General features: G+C 42.1%; 1 protein-coding gene across 2 annotated transcripts in view; it reads left to right on the top strand.

The window, feature by feature from the left end:
* ANXA13 (annexin A13) overlaps positions 10,450–24,563 on the top strand; it is a 56,620-nt gene continuing 42,506 nt past the window's right edge. The window contains exons 1-2 of one of the 2 annotated variants that reach the window (XM_013969142.2): positions 10,450–10,534; positions 11,838–11,960. In XM_013969142.2, the coding sequence (XP_013824596.1) occupies positions 10,484–10,534; positions 11,838–11,960 (174 nt within the window). In that variant the 5' untranslated portion in view covers positions 10,450–10,483. The remainder of the gene's footprint in view (positions 10,535–11,837; positions 11,961–24,563) is intronic. The other variant, XM_005688863.3, reaches the window with a different exon arrangement.

Below are 24,563 nucleotides of genomic sequence, written 5' to 3'. Positions count from 1 at the left end.
CCATCCCTCAGGGTCATCCCAGTGCACCAGCCCTGAGCACCCTGTCTCATGCATCAAACCTTGACTGGTGATCTGTTTCACATATCTTAATATACATGTTTCAATACTATTCTTGCAAATATCCCACCCTCGCCTTCTCCCACAGAGTCTGACTATAAAGAAAGACTGTTCTTTACATCTGTGTCTCTTTTGCTGTCTCGCATATAGGGTCATCGTTACCATCTTTCTAAATTCTATATATATGTGTTAGTATACTGTATTGGTGTTTCTTTTTGACTTACTTCACTCTGTATAATCGGCTCCAGTTTCATCCACCTCATTAGAACTGATTCAAATACATTCTTCTTAATGGCTGAGCAGCAGCAGCAATATTCTATTGTGTATATGTACCTCAGCTTTCTTATCCATTCGTCTGTTGATGGGCATCTAGGTTGCTTCCATGTCCTGGCTATTGTAAACAGTGCTGTGATGAACATTAGGGCACACGTGTCTCTCTCAATTCTGGTTTCCTCCGTGTATATGCCCAGCAGTGGGATTGCTGGGTCATAAGGCAGTTCTATTTCCAGTTTTTAAAGGAATCTCCACACTGTTCTCCATAGTGGCTGTACTAGTTTGCATTCCCACCAACAGTGTAAGAGGGTTCCTTTTCTCCACACCCTCTCCAGCATTTATTGCTTATAGAATTTTTTCTTTAATTTTTATTTTTACTTTATTTTACTTTACAATACTGTACTGGTTTTGCCATACATTGACAGGAATCCACCACGAGTGTACATGGGTTCCCAAACATGAACCCCCCTCACACCTCCCTCCCCATATCATCTCTCTGGGTCATCCCCATGCACCAGCCCCAAGCATGCTGTATCCTGCATCGGACATAGACTGGCGATTCATTTCTTACATGACAGGATACATGTTTCAATGTCATTCTCCCAAATCATCCCACCCTCGCCCTCTCCCTCAGAGTCCAAAAGTCCGCTCTACACATCTGTGTCTCTTTTGCTGTCTCACATACAGGGTCATCATTGCCATCTTTCTAAATTCCATATATATGTGTTAGTATGCTGTATTGGTGTTTTTCTTTCTGGCTTACTTCACTCTGTATAATCGGCTCCAGTTTCATCCATCTCATTAGAACTGATTCAAATGTATTCTTTTTAATGGCTGAGTAATACTCCATTGTGTATATGTACCACAGCTTTCTTATCCATTCATCTGCCGATGGACATCTAGGTTGTTTCCATGTCCTGGCTATTATAAACAGTGCTGCGATGAACATTGGGGTACATGTGTCTCTTTCAATTCTGGTTTCCTCAGGTGTGTATGCCTGGCAGTGGGATTGCTGGGTCATAAGGCAGTTCTATTTGCAATTTTTGCAAAAATTGCTTGTAGACTTTTGGATAGCAGCCATTCTGACTGGCGTGAAATGGTACCTCATTGTGGTTTTGATTTGTGTTTCTCTGATAATGCATGATGTTGAGTATCTTTTCATGTGTTTGTTAGCCATCTGCATGTCTTCTTCGGAGAAATGTCTGTTTAGTTCCTTGGCCCATTTTTTGATTGAGTTGTTTATTTTTCTGGAATTGAGCTGCAGGAGCTGCTTGTATATTTTTGAGATTAATTCTTTGTCGGTTGCTTTGTTTGCTATTATTTTCTCCCATTCTGAAGGCTGTCTTTTCACCTTGCTTATAGTTTCCTTAATTGTGCAAAAGCTTTTAAGTTTAATTAGGTCCTATTTGTTAATTTTTGCTTCTATTTCCTTTACTCTGGGAGGTGGGTCATAGAGGATCCTGCTGTATTTATGTCAGAGAGTGTTTTGCCTATGTTTTCCTCTAGGAGTTTTTTAGTTTCTGGTCTTACATTTAGATCTCTAATCCATTTTGAGTTTATTTTTGTGTATGGTGTTAGAAAGTGTTCAAGTTTCATTCTTTACAAATGGTTGACCAGTTTTCCCAGGACCACTTTTTGAAGAGATTGTCTTTTCTCCATTGTGTATTCTTGCCTCCTTTGTCAAATATAAGGTGTCCATAGGTGTGTGGGTTTATCTCTGGGCTTTCTATTTTGTTCCATTGATCTGTATTTCTGTCTTTGTGCCAGTACCATACTGTCTTGATGACTGTAACTTTGTAGTATAGTCTGAAGTCAGGCAGGTTGATTCCTCCAGTTCCATTCTTCTTTGTCAAGAGTGCTTTGGCTATTCGAGGTTTTTTTGTATTTCCATACATGTTATGAAATTATTTGTTCTAGTTCTTTGAAAAATGCCGTTGGTAGCTTGATAGGGATTGCACTGAATCTGTGGATTGCTTTGGGTAGTATACTCAACTGTACCAAAGCCTTTCAGCCTCGAGGCCTCTTTTGGCCTGAAATCACCTCCCCTTGTCCTCCAAACGCTGTGTCTGTTTTTCAGGGCTCAGCACCCAGTCCTCCCCTCACACTGGCTCTCCTTCCTGTCCCTGACAGTGGTTCCCCAACTGCTCACTTTCATCTCACCCTGTTTCTTCCCCACAGCCTTGCACTTTTCAGTCTGTAAATGACACTGTTTGTGTCACTGTCCAGTCTTTATGTTTCCCCAATAGAGTGTGATGGAGAAGGCAATGGCACCCCACTCCAGTACTCTTGCCTGGAAAATCCCATGGACGGAGGAGCCTGGTGGGCTGCAGTCCATGGGGTTGCTAAGAGTTAGACACAACTGAGCGACTTCACTTTCACTTTTCACTTTCATGCATTGGAAAAGGAAATGGTAACCCACTCCAGTGTTCTTGCCTGGAGAATCCCAGGGACTGGGAAGCCTGGTGGGCTGCCGTCTGTGGGGTCACACAGAGTCGGACACAACTGAAGCAACTTAGCAGCAACAGAGTGTGAATTCCACCAGGGCCCAGAGTTGGTCTCATCACCACCAACCTCCAGTGTTGAGCAGAACACCAGACACACAATAGATACTCAGTATCCACTGTGTCCCCATTGCACATGTGCTCAGTCATATTTTATGTCTGGAAGTAAATGTAGAGAGGAAGTCCAACTCTTCTTTTAACTTAGTTAAAACCCAAGAAGTGGAGATGGTAATTCTGATAGTTGTATCAGAGACCACCTAAAACTCAAGTCTTTGTTCTCCCAGAGTTATGGGGTTTTTTTTAATATTTATTTAAAATATTTATTCATTTTAAATATTTATTTTACTTAGGGTTTAAGTCTTAGTTCTGGCATGTAGGATCATTTTGTTTCGGTGTGCAGACTCTGTCTTGTGGCGTGAAGGGCAGGCTTTTCTCTAGTCCTGGCTTGAAGGCTCCAGAGCACATGGACTCAGTAGTTGCCCCACAACATGTGGGATCTTAGTTCCCCCACCAGGGATCGAACCTACGTCCTCTGCATTATAAGGTAGATTCTCAACCACTGCACCACTGGAGGAATCCCTGTGTTATCCTGTTCTGTTTGTTTTGCCACAAAATGCTACATTAAATCGAGGTGTTTTCTCTCAGGTAGATGTTTTATTTCTTCAACCAGAACACAAGCATCTGGCAGGGCAGTGGTGGGAGTGTGTCCTAAATTTTTCACATGCCCTGCACCTTAGCATCATGTCTTACATGAGGCAAATATGCAATATGTCCTTGTTAACCAATCAGTGAGTTAAGAAGGTAATTTTTTCTGTGAGATTTTTAATTTTATGCTTGAAAGATGAAATGTGTTACTTGCAGGGTTTTTGCTACGGAAAAAATATTAAAGTATGAAAATACAGTTGTTTTCAGAAACCATAGTCATTTCCTGCAGATTTCAGTCCTGTTGTCTTAATATAGCAATGTTTATTAACATCTATATTTATGATTTAGTTTAGAGAAAAAATATAAACAAATATGACAAAATATTAACATTTTTGCTTTTGTTTATGTGGAAGAAGTCATCAGTCCAAAAATCAACTATAGTTTTTGGGTCCTAATGAAATGACACTAAATAAAGAATATACTATTAATTCTCCCTGCAGAAATAGATGTTAGGCAAGTGTTCAACTTGACTATTACATTTAGAAAATCAGCATCTGTGTATTTCTCTTATTTTGAATACTATATGGCTACAAAATTATCTGAAATACTTGTGGTCTTATTATCACATGAGCTTTTCCCAAGGTATTTCTAAATGGACATTTTAGTGAATACAAATTTTCCAGCCAAATGTATTTGCTGTGAGGATTGTAGCAACTGATGAGGTTCTTTTGTTTGTTTTCTAAGATATTGCATTAATTTCCTGGGGCTGCCATGACAAAGTACCACAAACTGAGCAGCTTGAAACAACAGAAATATATTCTCCCAGAATTGTGGACTCTAGACGTTGAAAATCAGCATGTTGGCAGGGCTGCTCTCCTTCTGAAACCTGTAGGTGAGAATCCCTCCCTGCCTCTTCCTGGAGTCCAGTGGTGGCCACCAGTCCCTCGTGCTCCTTGGCTCGCAGCCCAGTCACCCCAGCCCCTGTCTGTGTCATCGCAGGGCCTTGTCCTGTGTGATGGAGTCTTCACATGGCATTTCCCTCTTCCTACAAGGACACCATTTACAGTGGGTTCCAGACCATCCTAATGACCTCCTCTTAGCTTGGTTACATCTGCAAAGACCCTATTTTCTTTCCTTTTTAAAAACAGGTATTTATTTATTATTTATTTACGGCTGCTCTGGGTCTTCTTCAGTTGAGTGGCGGGGGTGTGGCGTGCTGGGAGGGGGGCGCTACTCTTTTGTTGAGATGTAATGGTGGCTATACCTCAGTCGTGTCCAACTCTTTTCGACTCCATGAATCGCAGCATGCCAGGCCTCCCTGTCCATCACCAACTCCCAGAGTCCATGCAAACTCATGTCCATTGAGTCGGTGATGCCATCCAACCATCTCATCCTCTGTTGTCCCCTTCTCCTCCTACCTTCAATCTTTCCCAGCATCAGGGTCTTTTGAAATGAGTCAGCTCTTTGCATGAGGTGGCCAAAGTAGCGGAGTTCCAGCTTCAACATCAGTCCTTCCAATGAACACACAGGACTGATCTCCTTTAGGGTGTCCTGGTTGGATCTCCTTGCAGTCCAAGGAACTCTCAAGAGTCTTCGCCAACACCACAGTTCAAAAGCATCAATTCTTCGGTGCTCAGCTTTCTATATAGTCCAACTCTCATATCCATACATGACTACTGGAAAAACCATAGCCTTGACTAGACAGACTTTTGTTGACAAAGTAATGTCTCTGCTTTTTAATATTCTGTCTAGGTTGGTCATAACTTTCCTTCAAGGAGTAAGTGTCTTTTAATTTCATGGCTGCAATCACCATCTGCAGTGATTTTGGAGCCCCTCAAAATAAAGTCAGCCACTGTTTCCCCACCTATTTGCCATGAAGTGATGGGACCCATGCCATAATCTTAGTTTTCTGAATGTTGATCTTTAAGCCAACTTTTTCACTCTCTTTCAATTTCTTCAAGAAGCTCTTTAGTTCTTCTTCACTTTCTGCCATAAAGGTGGTGTCATCTGCATATCTAAGTTTATTGATATTTCTCCTGGCAATCTTGATTCCAGCTTGTGCCTCTTCCAGCCTAGCATTTCTCATGATGTACTCTGCATAGAAGTTAAATAAGCAGGGTGACAATATACAGCCTTGACGTACTCCTTTTTCTATTTGGAACCAGTCTGTTGTTCTGTGTCCAGTTCTAACTGTTGCTTCCTGACCTGCATATAGGTTTCTCAAGAGGCAGGTCAGGTGGTCTGGCCTTCCCATCGCTTTCATAATTTTCCACAGTTTATTGTGATCCACACAGTCAAAGGCTTTGGCATAGTCAATAAAGCAGAAATAGATGTTTTCCTGGAACTCTCTTGCTTTTTCCATGATCCAGCGGATGTTGGCAATTTGATCTCTGGTTCCTCTGCCTTTTCTAAAACTAGCTTGAACATCTGGAAGTTCATGGTTCATGTATTGCTGAAGCCTAGCTTGGAGAATTTTGAGCATTACTTTACTAGCATGTGAGATGAGTGCAATTGTGTGGTAGTTTGAACATTCTTTGACATTGCCTTCCTTTGGGATTGGAATGAAAACTGACCTTTTCCAGTCCTGTGGCCACTGCTGAGTTTTCCAAATTTGCTGGCATATTGAGTGAAGCACTTTTACAGCATCATCTTTTAGGATTTGAAATAGCTCCACTGAAATTCCATCACCTACACTAGCTTTGTTTGTAGCGATGCTTCCTAAGGCCCACGTGACTTCACATTCCAAGATGTCTGGCTCTAGGTGAGTAATCACACCATTGTGATTATCTGGGTCATGAAGATCTTCTTTGTACAGTTCTCCTGTGCATTCTTTCTACCTCTTCTTAACATCTTTTGCTTCTGTTAGGTCCATACCATTTCTGTCCTTTATCGAGCCCATCTTTGCATGAAATTTTCCCTTGGTATCTCTAATTTTCTTGAAGAGATCTCTAGTCTTTCCCATTCTATTGTTTTCCTTTATTTCTTTGCTATTTTCTTGCTATTCTTTGGAACTCTGTATTCACATGGGTATATCTTTCCTTTTATCCTTTGCTTTTTGCTTTTCTTTTTCACAGCTATTTGAAAGGCCTCCTCAGACAACCATTTTGCTTTTTTGCATTTCTTTTTCTGGTAAAGTTAGGAGATTATAATTTAGGCTGGCATCACCACTTTGAGAACCACCAAATATGTGACGTAAATAAAGTAGCCCAGTCTAGCCAAGAAAGATGCAGTGCCTATAATAATTTAGAATCACTAAGTATTTATGATACAAAACAAAAATCCCCAAACCTCTCCAATCATAACACTTGTGCCCTCTTTCCCCTATCAAGGCTGATCATTCTTCTTTCCCAGGCTGTTCTTTTTCGGCCCTCTGGACCTCCAGCCCTGACATTCTTCCAGAAATGGCCTGGGGTTATAGGAATTCCCTTTCCTTTCCCCCTGCTGCTGCTGCTGCTAAGTCACTTCAGTCATGTCCGACTCTGTGCAACCCCATAGACGGCAGCCCACCAGGCTCCCCTGTCCCCGGGATTCTCTAGGCAAGAACACTGGAGTGGGTTGCCATTTCCTTCTCCAATGCATAGAAGTGAAAAGTGAAAGTGAAGATGCTCCGTCGTGTCTTCACGATGAAGAGTCACGTGTCGTGACTCTTCACGACACCATGGACTGCAGCCCACCAGGCTCCTCCATCCATGGGATTTTCCAGGCAAGAGTACTGGAGTGGGGTGCCATTGCCTTCTCCACCCACTGCTGCTGTCGCCTGGGATTATCCCAGCCACCTCTCCACATCCTCATCCAGCTGGGGAAGGAGAAAAGGATGAGATGATACTAGAAATAGTTCTGATTCAGCCCATACCAAACTCGACTGTGGATGCAGTTAAATCATCCAGAGGTGGCTACAGTGGTGGTGATCTTGAAAAATGAGGTGTGTTGGTTTCTTCTTTGGCCTCCAAGCTTACTATCTTTCACCTGCCTGCAGCCATAAACCATATCTCTTCTTGATGAATTTCCTGTGCTCTGTGACTGAGCACCCTTGATCAGAACTTATCTCCACACTGAGCCGCGCGTGTCAAACTGCCCTCTTCCTCCTGAACTTTGAGCCTCAACAGCCTGGGGTGGGAGAGGAAGGGAGGGAGGGAGACTGTCATTGATCAAGGGTTCTAGGAGGGGTTAGTGACACAGAGGTAGATTCCAAAGCCAGCACAGAGGTGCGGCAGGGAGGACTTGACCCCAAGAAATACGCGGATGGAAAAGGACACAGTGAATGATAGAACACACATTAGACACTGAAGACAAAATCATCATGGACAGTCAAAATGTTAGTTGTTAACTTAAGTCTTCTTGCCTTCCGCCCCATTCCACTGTGGTACGCAGAGGAGAGTCAGTGTTTGGCTTACCACTGCATCTCCGGCATCCAGCATCCCACGTGACACCCGATAGACTCCAGTCTCCTTGGCCATCTTTCATTTCCTACCATTTGAAAAGCTCTTTCCTGTTTCTTGGAGAAGGAAATGGCAACCCACTCCAGTACTCTTGCCTGGAAAATTCCTTGGATGGAGGAGCCTGGTAGGCTACAGTCCATGGGGTCACAGAGTCAGACACAACTGAAGGACTTCACTTTCCTGTTTCTAGAGCCATAGCATAAACTGAAACATCAGATCTGGAAGACTTTCTCGCTTTCTCAATGATGCCCTGCTTCTCATCCTTTGGTTCACAGCCTAAATGCTAGCTCTTTAAAGAGTTCTATTTCTATTTAGAGTAAATTATAGACACACTTGCACATATGCATGGATATGTGTGCACACACACATTTGCTTCCATCGTAGCATTCTGTTTGGTTCCACCACAGTCCATACTACAGTTTGTAATAATTCTTTGTACATTTCCTCAGCTTGGCTGTACATTCCATAAAGAGAAAATATTCATATCCATTTTGTTCATTGTTGTAGTCCCAGTGACCAGCCCATCCAAGAGTCTCAATAGATAAAGGTTAAAGAACAAAAGAATGAGAATATAAGCAGAGGTAATAAACCTATATGAATTTTCATCCTAAGTTACATGGGCAGGTGGCATAAAATAAAGACAGCATCTTAGACCAGAGGAGGAAAGATGGATTAATTAATAACCATCTATGGTCGATTAAATAACCAAAACTAAAGCAGAATCCATTTCTTCTTTATTCTACATCAAAATCAATTCCAAATGAGTCAAAGATATAAATCTTAAAAAATTAAGCCATTCAAAAAAAAAAACACTTGAAGATGAAGATATACAAGAAATCTTAATAATCTTAATGCAGAGACTTTTTTCTAAGCAAGTCAGAGAAGAAAGGATGGATATATTTAAATATGTAAAAATTAACACTTCCTTCACACACATATACACATATATACACGTTCCAAACGTAAACAGAGACAAAAGATAAATTGGGGAATTATAATTGTCATACTTGACAAAAACATGGATTTTATTATATATGTTCTGACAAGCAAATAATAAAAACTCTAGTAACTCAAAATAAAAACAAAGGACATAAACAAGCAGAACACTGTAAAACTCATACAAATGGCTTTTAAGGACCAGGATATATTATTTTAAGAATACCAAGGAAAGGAATGTAAATTAATCATGAGATAGCCATTTTTTATCTTTGAAATTGGCAGAAATGAAGAAGTTTGATCACCTTTAGTGCTGGTCAATATACGGAGAAAGAAGCACTGGCATAGAACTGTAGATGGGTATACACATTGTCTTGAAAGTCAGGTGTTTGAAAGTCACTCAGCATTTTTATGTCTGTGTGTAGGACAACTTGGCAGCATCTCTCAGAATTTTAAAGCACGTGGATGTGACAGTTGGACTATAAAGAAAGCTGAGCACCGAAGAATTGCTGCTTTTGAACTGTGGTGTTGGAGAAGACTCTTGAAAGTCCCTTGGACTGTGAGGAGATTAAACAAGTCCATCTTAAAGGAGACCAGTCCTGAATATTCATTGGAAGGACTGATGCTGAAGCTGAAGCTCCAATACCTAATTTACAGGGAAGCCTAGCAGGCTGCAGTCCATGGGGTCGCAAATAGTTGGACACCACTAAGCAACAGAACTCTTTAAGCCAACAATTGCATTCTAAGATTTTATTCTACAGATAAACATGCACACATATGCAAATATGCATAAATGAAGACAGTCATGCAAAAGACCAAAATAATCTAAACAACCTTGAACAGTGGACTGATTAAATAAGGTTTGGTTCATACCCACAGTAAACTAACATGTGGCCACCAAAAAAGAAATGTGCCAGTGTCTTGTGTCTGTTTACTAAGTGAAGCCCACAAGGCATGGGACAAAGGCAATGCACAAACCCATTTTTTGAGAAAAAGAAGCCAGTGATAGATAGACAGATAAACATGGCTGTGTATGCATACCATCTCTGTAAGGACTCAAAGCTTAGAGGGGAGGGGCTGAGTGGTCAGTAGGCTTACTTTTCATGGTGCCTTTTCATATTATTGGGGGAAAATGTACCATCTGCACATATTATTTTTAAATTTAGAAGCTAGCTAGATTATAAAAAATGATGGTAGCATAACTCAGTGCAGCCTTCAAAAAGATCCTCTGTAATAATAATGGCAATGTTAGTAAAATAAAAAGATTTTTCAGTCTTGTTTGGTTAATGCTTTTATCACTCCAAGTACAAAGTTTTAAATGAACACCTAAAATAAAAAAAGAGTAACGCTTTCAATAGTTCAGGAGTAAGACAGGTTTAGCCCTTTAGCTGTGAATAAGATCAACTTTAAAAGCCTATATTTAATTTATTTAAAAAAATATATTTTACTTTTAAAAAGATGGCCAACCAAGGCAGCATGGGCAGGTTAAGGTCACTTGTTGCTGGAGTCAGTTCCTACCCATCTCCAGCAATGTATTCAAATGCAATGGCAATGGTTACTTATTAAACCCAAGAGATATTATGCCCTGGGAAAACCATTATAAACTTGGCCTTTAGGAGAACTGATCTCTTCATGAAATACAGAGCAACTGTCTCTGAAGAAACGAAAATGGGCAATCGTCATGTAAGTATTTATTGCTCTCGGGACTCAAACCAAGTTCTAATTTTGGTTAACATGTGGAGAAATTTAAATTATGAAATCATGATTGATGCTTTCATACTTTATCATTGTGATCACTCCTAATTGTTGGTTTTCACAACAGCAAACTATGCTTTGAAAATGCATTTTGAAATGTATTTTTTTTCCATTAGAAATATTTTAGAAGGGATGAATGAGAAGTATTTGGAACAAGGTGGAAAACAATGCCTTGCAGAGAGCAAGTGGTTAAAAATTTAAGGAATGTGTGATTAAAGCTGTTAGTTTGTAGCAAAGCTACACAAAGCTTCATAGATGTCACCCTCAATGTTTTGGGACTACAGGTTCATGTTGTAAATATCAGACATAATAATATCCTAGTAGACAAAGCTACTAGGATTCTCACAAGCCTATATAGCTTGGATTGAAAGGTGAAAATATCCCAGTACCAAACAATCAGGTATTTGTAAATATTCACAAAATAGATTTAATATTTTACTTTTCTTCTGAATGTGAATAGCATGTCCATAAACTATAAATGGCTAAAACTTGATGAAAATACTACCATTTGGAATTAACCAGGCACAAGGCAGTTCGGAGTTAAATCTTGATTTTTTTTTTTTTTTACAGTGAAAAAGGTATACCCAAAGCTATGGCAATAAGAATTTTAATAAGGTTTTGCTGCACCTACTGTAACTTCCCACAGGAAGAAGGATTTATTGTGTGTACACTAGGAATGAAGAGAATAAAAATCCAAAATTTTCTGTAAAGTAGAACTTTATTTATAAGATATTTCTCCTTTGCCCTACATCAGACTTGCACTCAGATGGCTGCAAACCTACAAGCATTGTCTTCAGAGAGGCATTATTTTTAAAGTCATCTGTAAATGCCGTTATCATACTAGCCAAGGTTATGAGGCTTCCATTTAGTTGGTCTTTCAGAGAAACTGAAACCTACTTTTAAAAATAATCCTGATCCTGGGAACTCTCTGGTGGGCAAGTCACTAGGACTCTATGCTTCCAACACAGGTGGCCTGGGTTTGATCCCTGGTCAGGGAACTAAGATCACCATAAACTGTGTGATGTGGCCAAAAGAAAAAACAATTTTTTTAATATTTTTTTAAATAGATAAAATAAGATACTCTGATCCATGCAGAGGACCTCAGGAAAAATTATTGGCTCCTGTCTTAGCTACTTCAGAGGATATTTTCACCCCTTGAAAGTCAACCCCATGGGGCCGTGGCTTGTGTGAGTGGTCTAGCATTTTATGTATTTCTTTTTTGAATCTTCAGAGCCAATCTTACTCCCTGCCAGAAGGCAGTCAACACTTGCCCAAAGGGCAGGCCTTACCCTCGGCAGACCTGCAGCCTCTCAGCCACCCATCAGGGAGTGGAGAGCCAGAGTCCCACCAGCCTGTAAGCATTTATTTTCCCTCCAAATCATAAGTATGACCAGGCTTTCTCATGGGCCCCATATTACTCACCAATGACTTGTCATGCTGAACCCTCCAATCTGAAAAGATCCCCATGAGGCATTCCTTCCAAGCAGGGGCATTTTTCCCTGGAAAATGTTTGTTACCATATTTGCAGCTATGGTGAAAATTTAATCTAGGAACTGAGCTTCCCTTCCCAACAGTGTCCTTTAATGGTGCCCGGGAACAGGGAATGTGATCCTACACTATGCTCCTATGACACCATAGAAAATATTAGTGGAATTTAACATGTATAAAGAATGATATGTTCTAAGATTGTGTTTCTAGATAAGTAAATGCAAAATTTCTTACAAGGACAAATGACTGCATTAGAAAATGACTTGAATACGTACAAACTTAAAACTAAGATGCTTATAGTTTTAAAGCAGCTATACTTCCTGGTGGTGGCTTAGTGGTAAAGAATCCACCTTCCAATGCAGGAGACACAAGAGACTCAGGTTCAATCCCTGGGTCAGGACGATCACCTGGAGAATAAAGTGGCAACCTACTCCAGTATTCTTACCTGGAAATTTTCACGGACAGGGGAGCCTAGTGGGCCACAGTCCATGGGGTTGCAAAGAGTCAACACGACTGAGCACACACACACACACACACACACACACACACACACACACACACACTCAACCAAAGCACATTTGGAAACTAAATGTTAGCAAAATACAAGTCCATGATGTACAAAAGTATGTTGTTGATTTAGTAATAGATAATGTTCTTGTGCTGAGGTTAAATGCTGGGCTCAATGCAAAAATGGCACTGATAGCTATTATGTGGTTTTTCTGAGTTACAGCATCCCTGAAATATGATGTGGTGTGTGACTTCTTAGTTCTCCCATCACATTTCTCTATCCTAACTACTGAGAAACTTTTGTTTATAAGACTCCCTGTAAGACAACTGGGCATTCTCTTGGCCAAAATGCAGGCTTTTTACATTAAACCTCCTTCTGTTCTTTGTTCTTTTATCATGAGCTTGTAACAATTAAAGTATGTTATTTGGCATGCTTTATAAATAGAAACACAAACACAGGCATTGAGATCATGTGCTAGCGCCTACTCAACCTGATGATCCAGCATGCTTCATACTAGTTCTTCAGTTCAGTTCAGCTCAGTTGCTCAGTCGTGTCCAACTCTTTGTAACCCCATGGACTGCAGCACGCCAGGCCTCCTGTCCATCATCAACTCCCAGAGCCTACTCAAACTCATGTCCATGGAGTTGGTGATGCCATCCAACCATCTCATCCTCTTTTGTCCCCTTCTTCTCCCACCTTCAATCTTCCCCAGCGAGCATCATGGTCTTTTCCAATGAGTCAGTTCTTCGCTTCAGGTGGCCAAAGTATTGGAGCTTCAGTTTCAACATCAGTCCTTCCAGTGAATACCCAGGACTGATCTCCTTTAGGATGAACTGGTTGGATCTCCTTGCAGCCCAAGGGACTCTCAAGAGTCTTCTCCAAAACCACAGTTCAAAAACCTACTAGGAAAGCTGAATCTCTCAAAATATGTCCATAAAGCAGAGTCCACAGATAACTGTTTGACAAATATTGGTCTAAAGCCATTTGAAAGTTGGAAATCATATTTTCCAAGGTACTCTGATATGGAATCCTAGTCAATTCTGAAAACTGAAACTTACTTTTTTCCTTTGTGTTTTTCTCCAATGCTTTCGCCATCATCACTGATTTTTCTGAATTCTAGACACAGTGTTTCTACCTAACCTGTTTGGAGCAGTAAGAACTGACACTAGTATATTATTATCATTTGCTGAAACACAGTGTTCAGAGTCTGCTTAGCCTAGAGGCCATGTCTCTGCTCAATGAGCTTTGTGCAGAGACAGAAAAATAGATCCTCATGAAAAAAGCTTAGGTTCAGCCAGATGACTCTTCCTCTGTGTGAGTTATTTTCAAGAGAGTAACCATTTGGAGGAAAATAGAATATTGTGACAAAGAGTGAGATGACTTAGTCACAGGAGTGTGGCTGCAGAGGGCAGAGTCATAGACAGGGAGCAAGATCTAGGGATGCCATGGATAAATGTGGAAGTCATCACAAACTCAAGAGGACTACTGATTTCTGGAAAATTTTTTCGAGACTAATGAACAGGTGCTAAAAAAGTACTACTGAATTTCTACTCAGAGTATGGACCCTGGGCTAGTAGCAATGTCCACATGGCCTGGGTGCTTTTAGAAATACAGAATCTGAGACTTTCCTGGTAGTCCAGTGGTTAAGAATCCAGTTGCATTGTGGGGGACATGAGCTCTATCCCTTATCAAGGAACTGCTGCTGCTGCTGCTGCTGCTAAGTCACTTCAGTCGTGTCCAATTCTGTGCGACCCCATAGACGGCAGCCCACCAGGCTCCCCCGTCCCTGGGATTCTCCAGGCAAGAACACTGGAGTGGGTTGCCATTTCCTTCTCTAATGCATTAAAGTGAAAAGTGAAAGTAAAGTAGCTCAGTCATGCTCGATTCTTAGTGACCCCATGGACTGCAGCCTACCAGGCTCCTTCGTCCATGGGATTTTCCAGGCAAGAGTACTGGAGTGGGTGCCATTGCCTTCTCCGATTGAGGAACTAAGATCTCATAGGTCAAGGAACAACTAGGCCCACACACCGCAAACGGAGAGCCCGCCTGCAGCAACTACTGAAGCCCTTGCACTCTGCGGCCCAAGTGCCACAGCTAAGACCTGACTCAGACAAAGGAAAAAACACAGACTCTCAGGCCCACCCAGACCTACTTCATCAGAACCTACGCTTCTACGAGGTCCCCAAGTGTTTCCCATGCACGTTGAAGTCGAGAAGCACCAGACTGGGGAACAACTTCAACTTGCCTGGATGTTGGAGTTACCTGGGGGTTCTAGAAACCAGCAAGGCCTGAGTCCCACCCCCAGAGAATCTGAATTAATTGGTCTGGTAGTTGGCCTGGGTGTTGGGATTTCTAAACGCTCCCCCAGGCAATGCTGATGAGCACAGAGTTTGAGAAATGGTGACCCGCACACCACAATCCTGGTGAGACGAGCTCAGCACACTGCTGATGAACAAAATGCCATTGTGAGTGCCTGGAAATGAAAACCAACTCGTAAATGTCAGAACATCTGCTCAGTGGTCCCCAGGGTGTTTGTCAAGATGCCACATTTATGACTCGCTTGTGCTGATATTTAGCCAACACAAATATTGTCTGAAATGGGACTACGTGGTGGACCGTGAACACCCGAGAGATACATGACAGGTGGGGCCTAGGTCAGGATTCCTGAGAAAAGCAGCGAGGCTCTAAAGACAGCCGAAATGTGATGGGGAATTTGAGACAAAAGTACGTATGGCTTTAACCAAGAGTGCTTTACAGTGTGATCCCCAAACTCAAAGAATCACAGTGACCCCCAAATACAAACCAGCCTAGACTATGCAGGAATATATCTATCAGGAAAACTTTTATCCTGGAAAGTTAGTCCTTTAGATCATCACCATCCAGAAGAGGAAACAAAAATGGCCTCTGCCATCAGAACGTGACATGCACTAAAGCAAACTTTATTTAAAGACAACTCTCCCACATGAAGTCTAGCTATGTTTTAGGCAAAATTACACAATCTTAGCTTTGGAGGTTTCTTGGCTATAACAGATTAAAAACAGTCATTTAAAAGAGGTGCAGGATAAAGACTGGCAAGGACAAATACACTCACAGAAGAAGAGCATGCAGCTGAAAACTTGACCCAGGACAAACTTGACCCAGGAACTCAGAAGGTGCAGGAGCCTGGGGCGCTTTGAGTAGAGGATGGATTTGAGCATATCCCAACACAGCCAAGCATCTCTGCTCTACAGCACAGCAACATGACCCCAACGCCCAGCAATAATGGGCATCACTGGAGGTTTAAAAGGGCCTTTTGAAATGATGATGGTAATGAAAACAGACATTTTTTAAGTTGTTGTGAGACAGTGAATAGCTTTGAGCACAGTGGCCCACGAAATTTGAGCCCTTTACAGAGCACTTCATATATACAAGTGTCAGTCCTCACAGCAATTCTAATAGTAAGGTACTATTATTATTAGTCCTCTTTTAAATTGTGGAAAGTGAAGCAAAAAGAGGTTAGGTTATTTGTCTGAGGTTGTACTAATATATCTAATAAGAAATAGTAGAGGTGATGGAATTCCAGTGGAACTATTTCAAATCCTGAAAGATGATGCTGTGAAAGGGCTGCACTCAATATGCCAGCAAATTTGGAAAACTCAGCAGTGGCCACAGGACTGGAAAAGGTCAGTTTTCATTCCAATCCCAAAGAAAGGCAATGCCAGAGTGCTCAAACTACCACACAATTGCACTCATCTCACATGCTAGCAAAGTAATGCTCAAAATTCTCCAAGCTAGGCTTCAGCAATATGTGAACCATGAACTTCCAGATGTTCAAGCTAGTTTTAGAAAAGGCAGAGGAACCAGAGATCAAATTGCCAACATCCGCTGGATCATGGAAAAAGCAAGAGAGTTCCAGGAAAACATCTATTTCTGCTTTATTGACTATGCCAAAGCCTTTGACTGTGTGGATCACAATAAACTGTGGACAATTCTGAAAGAGATGGGAATGCCAGACCACCTGACCTGCCTCTTGAGAAATCTGTATGCAGGTCAGGAAGCAACAGTTAGAACTGGACATAGAACAACAGACTGCTTCCAAATAGGAAAAGGAGTACGTCAAGGCTGTATATTGTCACCCTGCGTATTTAACTTATATGCAGAGCACATCATGAGAAAAACTGGGCTGGAAGAAGCACAAGCTGGAATCAAGATTGCCAGGAGAAATATCAATAACCTCATATATGCAGATGACACCACCCTTATGGCAGAAAGTGAAGAGAAACTAAAAAGCCTCCTGATGAAAGTGAAAGAGGAAAGTGAAAAATTTGGCTTAAAGCTCAACATTCAGAAAACTAAGATCACGGCATCTGGTTCCATCACTTCATGGCAAATAGATGGAGAAACAGTGGAAACAGTGTCAGACTTTATTTTGGGGGCTTCAAAATCACTGCAGATGGTGAGTGCAGCCATGAAAGTAAAAGATGCTTACTCTTGGAAGGAAAGTTATGACCAACCTAGGTAGCATATTCAAAAGCAGAGACGTTACTCTGCCAACAAAAGTCCATCTAGTCAAGGCTATGGTTTTTCCAGTAGTCACGTATGGATGTGAGAGTTGGACTGTGAAGAAAGCTGAGCAGCGAAGAATTGATGCTTTTGAACTGTGGTGTTGGAGAAGACTCTTGAGAGTCCCTTGGACTGCAAGGAGATCCAACCAGTCCATTCTGAAGGAGATCAGCCCTGGGTGTTCTTTGGAAGGAATGATGCTAAAGCTGAAACTCCAGTACTTTGGCCACCTCATGCAAAGAGTTGACTCATTGGAAAAGACTCTGATGCTGGGAGGGATTGGAGGCAGGAGGAGAAGGGGACGACAGAGGACGAGATGGCTGGATGGCATCACTGACTCGATGGACGTGAGTTTGAGTGAACTTGGGAGTTGGTGATGGACAGGGAGGCCTGGCGTGCTGCGATTCATGGGGTCGCAAAGAGCTGGACACGACTGAGCGACTGAACAGAACTGAACTAAACTGAATAAGAGGTAAACATGAATTAAGGTTTGGGTAGAAATTCTTCACACTATGTCTTGGGCTCCTATTACACCAACTAGAAGCTAACCAACTGGGATGTATACAACTATGGAACTGGATTATCACTTCATGATGTCTTTACTCCATTTGAGCTTTCTCCTTCTCTCCTCATCCCCACACTGGAATAGATGCTTTTCTGCAGTGCTTCCATAATATTCTGTGTATAGTGCCATCACTTCTCTCCCAGGTGATTCTGGAACTTTCTATACATCACTGGACAGAACTGGACGGACGGCTCCAACTGCCCTGGGGATGGACTGTGTCTTGTTTGTCTTAGCTTCCCCAGTACCGACACAATACCTGGCGCACAGCAAATGTGAATGAATTCATCAGTTCACTGCGTTTTCTCTCTTTTTTTCACTACATTTGTTTATTCATTTTTGTGCTGGGTCTTTGTTGCTGCTGGGGTTTCGTCTACTTGCAGAGAGTGTGGGCTACTCTCTAGTTGCAGTGCATAGCCTTCTCGTTGCAGCGGCTTCTCTCGCTGTGGGGCACAGGCTTCAGGAGCTGTGCCTCCTGGGCTCTGGAGCACAGGCTCAGTAGCTGCGGTGCATGGGCTTAGCTGTTCTGTGACATGTGGGATCTTCCTGGATCGGGGATCGAACCTGAGTCTCCTCCTCTTATGAGGACACCAATCACTGGATTTAGGACCCTCCCTCAGTCTGAGCTCATCTAAAACTCCTTAACTAATCATATATGCAAAGGTTCAATTTCCAAATACTGTCACATTCTGAGGTTCTGAGTAGACATGAATTCAGGGGCACTAGTCAACCCACTACTCCAAGGAAACTGGGTTTCATTGCCTTAAGCTAGTAGTGGTTTTCAAACGTTGCATAGCAGATTCCTTTGGAAGACTTATTTAAACAGAGAGCTAGGCCCCATCTGCAGAGAGTCTGATTCAGTAGACGCTCTATAGTGGGACCTGAGAATCTGCATTTCTGACAAGTTCCCTGGTGATGCTGACGCTGCTGTCTAGGTACCACACCTGGAGAACTACTATCTTAGGCAACAGAGAAGTCCCGGTCAATCTCATACAAGGGGATGGCAAGGTGGGCATTATGGATGGACTGTGCTGGAAGCTGGTAGAGAAAGGTTTGGAGAGAAACACGACCAACGGCGAGTACAGCCCTTGAAAGACAGTGGCCCTGGAGAAAGATGATGAACCCCTGCCCTGAACTGAAACAGAGACAGTGGGATTGGAGAGAAAAGGACAGATGGGAGAGTCAAACAGACATAACTTGCTGACTGACAGGATATGGGAGGTGGGGGACAAGAAAGACTCCACAGGGACCCCCAGGTACCTGGCTGTGAATGCGGGATGATAGTGGCACACCCTGGGAGTGAGGACAAGTCTGCAAGGTGAAACGATGAATTTGGTTTGGGGATCTGTTGGGTTTGAAATATCTGGGTATTATACCTAACATAGCTGGATCTGAAACTCAAGAGACAAGTCTGGGGTTGAGGTGGTTTGTAAGTATAAATTCTGGGGTTTTGTTTCGTTTTGTTTTTAAGTGAGTATGTATTTATTCACAAACTACTGGACTGACAGTGGCTTAATAACAAAGACCTTAAGTTATTAACTCTGACCGGAAGCCTGAATGCAGGAAACTCCAGGGCTGGTTCAGCAGTTCAGTCCCATCACTAGGGACTCAGGGTACCTCTGCCTTTCCATTCTGCCACCCCCGAGGTACTGGCAACATCTCCACTCATGGATGCAAGAGAATGGCCACGTGTGTGCTCAGGTTTGCGATCTCACAGGATAGGGTCACAGGCAAGAAGGAAAGGGGTAGAGAAAAAGTGGGTTTCTCTTCCTGTAAACAGTCCCCTGTCAGTGAGGAAAATCTTCTGGGAAACCCCAGGCAGACATGCCTTTGTCAAATTGGCCGGAATTGGTCAAAAGCCCACTCCAAGACCAATGACGGACAAAGATGAAGAGCACGGTGATGGATCACGATTCATCCCGAGCACTGGGGAAATCATCTTGTCAGTAAGTGTTCTTTCCCTCTCCTCTCTCTCTCTCACTCTCTCCTTCTTTCTATGTCTTGGCCTCATTCTCTCCTATCGAAAATGAACCTTGCCTCTTGAATGGTGGGGAAGGCAAAAGGAGTTGATGAGAGGGAGACCTGGTCACAGACAGTTCAGGCAGCACAGAGAATTCCACAGCCTCACATAGCTCCAGATTAACTACCCTAAGGAAAAGAGTTTTCTCTAAGCATCCATACGTTCAATGCCAAGGGTAATTCTGATTGACTTGGGTATGTACCTGTTTCCTGGACTATCACCTTAGCCAAGGCTGGCCTTACCTATTCTTAGGGGTGGGTGGCATTGCTTTGTCAGTATCACTTTCTTACAACTACTGGTTTTTTTGTTTTTAAATGTAGAGTCATAGTTTTATTATTTTATTTTTTATTGGAGTATATGTGCCTTATAATGTTGTGTTGCTTTACAATGCTGTTTCTGCTGTACACAAAGGGAATCAGTTATATATATACATATATCCTCTCCTTCTAGCGCCTCCCTCCCACCCCCAACTATGAGTACAAATATGACTACGACTGAAATAGAAAGAGAAGGAAGATTTGAAGATCAGATGGGAAGGCAGTAGAATAAATCACCCTTCCGATGATGTGGGTTTGGATTGTGGTGGGAATGAAAAGGAAGAAAAAATGATGAAAAGAATTTTAGAGAAATAATTAAGAAGTTTGGATCCAACGCATATTTCAACTCTCTTACCAGGGGAAAGAATAGCATTCATTGTTTTGATTCTAGAGGAGACAAAAATCTGCTTAAAGCAAATTTCACTCTTTCACCTTGTTTCCTTTTCAGCAAATCTGAACTTGTTCATAAAATGTTGATTATGCCCCAATACACAGCACTATTCAGTGCTGCAATGGCTCAGCTCAGCCCCTAATATTTTCAATTCTCAATTCCATCTGCCCACTTATCATTGATTCCAGAGGATCCCAGAGTATACTCGCTTCCTTTTTTCCTGTAAGCAATAAATCCCAAGTTTATATGCTCATTGAATTGGAAGGGGAGAAAAAAACAGTTTTTGGCAATAGAAAAAGGACATGGACAATTCTTCTCTAATGGGAAGAGTGCTTCATTTTTCATCACTCTTGAAAGCATGTCTCCTTTCATAGCTGAGAAATAGCCATCATCACCCCATCACCACCTTATCCTCCAAGTGCACTTTTGTTAAGGCAATACAGCAGTCATTGACTATCTGAAGGCTTAACACTCTTTAGAGGCCTCTAAATCCCCAAACAATCTGTGGACAACCTCAAAGCAGACATTTCCCCCAGGACACAAAATCTGGTTTTGAGATACTGATGGCTTTCTGCCTCTAGTAGAAACTCGGGGTTGTCCAGCCCAACACAGTACTGAAAGGCCTCCCAAAGGAGCTGCCAACTGGGGCTGTCAGCTGAGGCTGTGATTCAGACAAAGAAGCTGGTGGGGATAACAAGCTTTTACCTTGGGACCAACTTGAACTTGAACTCTTCCTCCTAGTTACCTTATCCCCGTACTCATCTTTCAGATGTGTCATCTAGGTTCCTTTGAAAGAGAATAAAAGAGAAAGACACCATGGTCCACTTCTAATCCCCTCTCTTAAGTAACCACAGCAATGCCCTCTTTGTGACTGGGGACCTTGTTACCTAGGTGTCATTTGCCACCAGAAGCTTGGCCTTCTCAACACCTGCAGGTAACATGTTGACAGAACAGTCACAGCCATGTGATCAGGGCTGTAGACCCTTCACAGATCAGAGCTTAGCACTACTGGCACTTGGAACCAGGTAATTCTTTGCTGCAGGGGGTGGTTGTGTGCCCGGTAGAATGTTTATTAGAGTCCCTTGGCCTGTGTGACTAGATACCACCAACACTCCCCTATTTGTGACAACCAAAAACTCTCTAGACATTGCCCAATGTCCCTAGAGGGGCAAAATCACTCCTTGTCAGTTGAGAACCACTTCACGAGGCACAGACCTTAAATGGGAAAGCAAGGCCACTGGGCAGGAGAAGTCCCGATAATGTCCTTATCTGGCTGAGCTTCCACCAGCAGTCATGCCTTCCTGCCCCTCTGGCCCAGGCTCTCTCTCCCACCGATTGCCCCTCTTATCACAGGGCAAAAGCCAACTCATCTTGAACCTTGACCCTTGTCCTCCTGTTGATGACCTCGGCAGTCGAGAGGCAGTGGTTCCCCCCACCCCAAAAGTCCTTATTAATAAAGTTCTGATAGCCAGAATGCAAAGAGCTTCCCTGTAGAAATACCCAGGGACAAGCCTGCCGAGCTACTGGTTTTCCTACCTAGATGAACAGTGCTTATCTGGAAAGGCACTATCTGAAATAATCAGGAGTCAGTTTGCTCACCTCTCCTCTGGGTGGAGCCCCCTCAAAGACTTGCCCCAGTCAATCTCCCCCTGAATGGAGGAATCAGGCTTGCTACTGGTCAATGTGACCCTGGCCAGTCCTAGTTAAAATGGAGGTGTAGCTACATGGTGAAATTACTAAATATTCTTAGAAGATGGAAACTGTGCTTAAATATACCCAATGGAGTACACTGCAATGTATTTTTTCTATTTATTAATAATAGTTTAACTTTTTGCTCTGACAAACATCAAAGTGGATTTGGATTTAAAACTCCTGAAAAGCAAGACTTTCAAGACCAGAGACAGGGTGTGGTAGGCTTCTCACATTGTTTGTGTTTCTGAGTGTATCGCTAGTATCTTTGGAAACAATGGCACCCACCACTTTGATGAGTCTTAAGTTCACATCTCCTTAAGGTCAAGTCTCAACCTCATAGTCACCTTTGACGGTAAATACCACATTGAGATGTATAACCCAAAGAGCATAGCCTAAGAAATTGTGTCTTTCTGGAAAATGACCTAACAATGCCAATCTTCTTTAAACGTTGTTCTTAAAATGCTAATCTATAAACTTTAAATTTACAGAAACCCCAAATTTAAAAGAAAGATCACTTTTTAAAATCTAAAAAGTTGCACTTACTTTTCAGAACACACAGCCTATGCAAGTATATCATTTTGAGATCTGATCCAAGGGGATACTTTTTCTATGTTCAGCCTTATTTGCCCAGTCTTGCAAATATTTGTACTCATTCAGAGTGACGGCTTTCCTAGTGGCTCAGATGGTAAAGATGGTAAAGAATCTGCCTGCAATGTAGGAGACCTGGGTTCAATCCCTGGGTCGGGAATATCCCCCAGAGAAGGGAATGGCTACCTACTCCAGTATTCTTGCCTGGAGTATTCCACGGACAGAGAAGCCTGGCGGGCTACAGTCCATGGTGTCACAAAGGGTCAGACATGACTGAGACTAACGCTAAGAGAGTGATGGCCAAACCTTTAATAGGCACACCTGTCACTGTGAAAACTCCATCTTTGAAAGGATGAATCAATAGAAACAAAGAGCTCCCTGGTTCTCAGCACCCTTCAAAGGTTTCCTAACATGCTTTCCTAGCTATCTGGTCCACATCTTTGGCTAACAGACTTCAAAAGCTGATTCAAGTGGAAAGAGGATCTAAGAACAGAGGAATCAGCTTTGCTATTAGTCAATGTGACCATGGTAAGTCCTAATTAAAATGGAGGAATAGTTGCATGGCAAAAACTACCAAATATTCTTGTAAGATTGAAACTGTGCTTAAATATACCCAGCAGAATATACTACTATATGTGTTTTTTTCTATTTAATAGTTTAGCTTTTTGTTCTGACAAGCATTTAAGTGGATTTGGATTTAAAACCCAAAAAAGCAAGACGTTTAATCAAACTTATTGTTTCAAGGAAACCATGGCCAAGAAGCAATCAACTAGATGAAACAATATGCCACTAGTCACCCAAGATTCATGTTTAAAGAGGTGAATGACCCCTCTGTTGTGTTTCAAATTGCCTCTCAGTGTCTACTAAATGTATCTGTGGAAATGTCACCAGGACAGTATCTAGCTCTAAATTCATCGACTTTAAATAGTACAATACTTTGCATTCATGCTAACTGGTTTCAAAGTACAAATGAGTGGCCAGTTAGGGGTAAAAGGACATTGTCCTTGGAGATAGGAATCCAGTATTTTTCCATAATCGAGTAAGTGACTCTGGGCAGATGACTTCACCATCAAGCTTCAGTGTATCTGTAAAATGAGGTGATTGAATACAATGAACAATGTTTCCCAGACTTCACACTTAAGTGTGACCTTTTGGAATGCTTCCAAATACTTGTGCCACATGTCTTATTAATCGTTCTAATTATTTTCTTTGAATCCACTCATCTTTTTGACACAAATTTATCTTAAAAAGAAACCTTGTAATAATACCATAAATGGGAAACTAGTATCAGTTGACACAAATACAAAAAGTGAGAAGAGTGTATTAATCTAAATACTATTGCCAGCCAAAGGCTCAGATTCTGTCATTTGTTTTCTGATAAAAAACACTAGTTTGCATAAAATAGAGAAGGTGTTTGCAGAGTAACTTCTGAGGCTTTCTGGGCCACATAGTCTTTGTTGTTGGTAGTGGTTTAGACGCTAAGTTGTGCCCGGCTCTTGCCACACCATGGGCTATAGACCACCAGCCTCCTCTGTCCATGGGATTTCCCAGGCAAGAATACTGTGGTGGGTTGCTCTTCCCCACCCAGGGACTGAACCTGTGCCTCCTGCATTACAGGCCATTTCTCTACCACTGAACCACCAGGGAAGCCTTACAACCTTTGTCGTAGCTACTCAATTCTGCTATTGTAGTGTGGGAGCAATCATTGACCAAATGGGTATGAGTGGGTTGGTTATGTCCCATGTTCGTTCTGTTAAGTAAATAAAAACTTTATTTACAAAAACAGGTAATGGACTAGATTTGGCCCCAGTCTATAGTTTGCCAGCTCCTGGACTGGAAAAGTGTGAAA

Source organism: Capra hircus, chromosome 14 (genome assembly GCF_001704415.2).
Source record: "Capra hircus breed San Clemente chromosome 14, ASM170441v1, whole genome shotgun sequence".
NCBI classification, from domain to species: Eukaryota; Metazoa; Chordata; class Mammalia; order Artiodactyla; family Bovidae; genus Capra; species Capra hircus.
The sequence above is the reverse complement of the archived record's forward strand: the minus strand, read 5'-3'. Positions and strand labels throughout refer to the sequence as shown.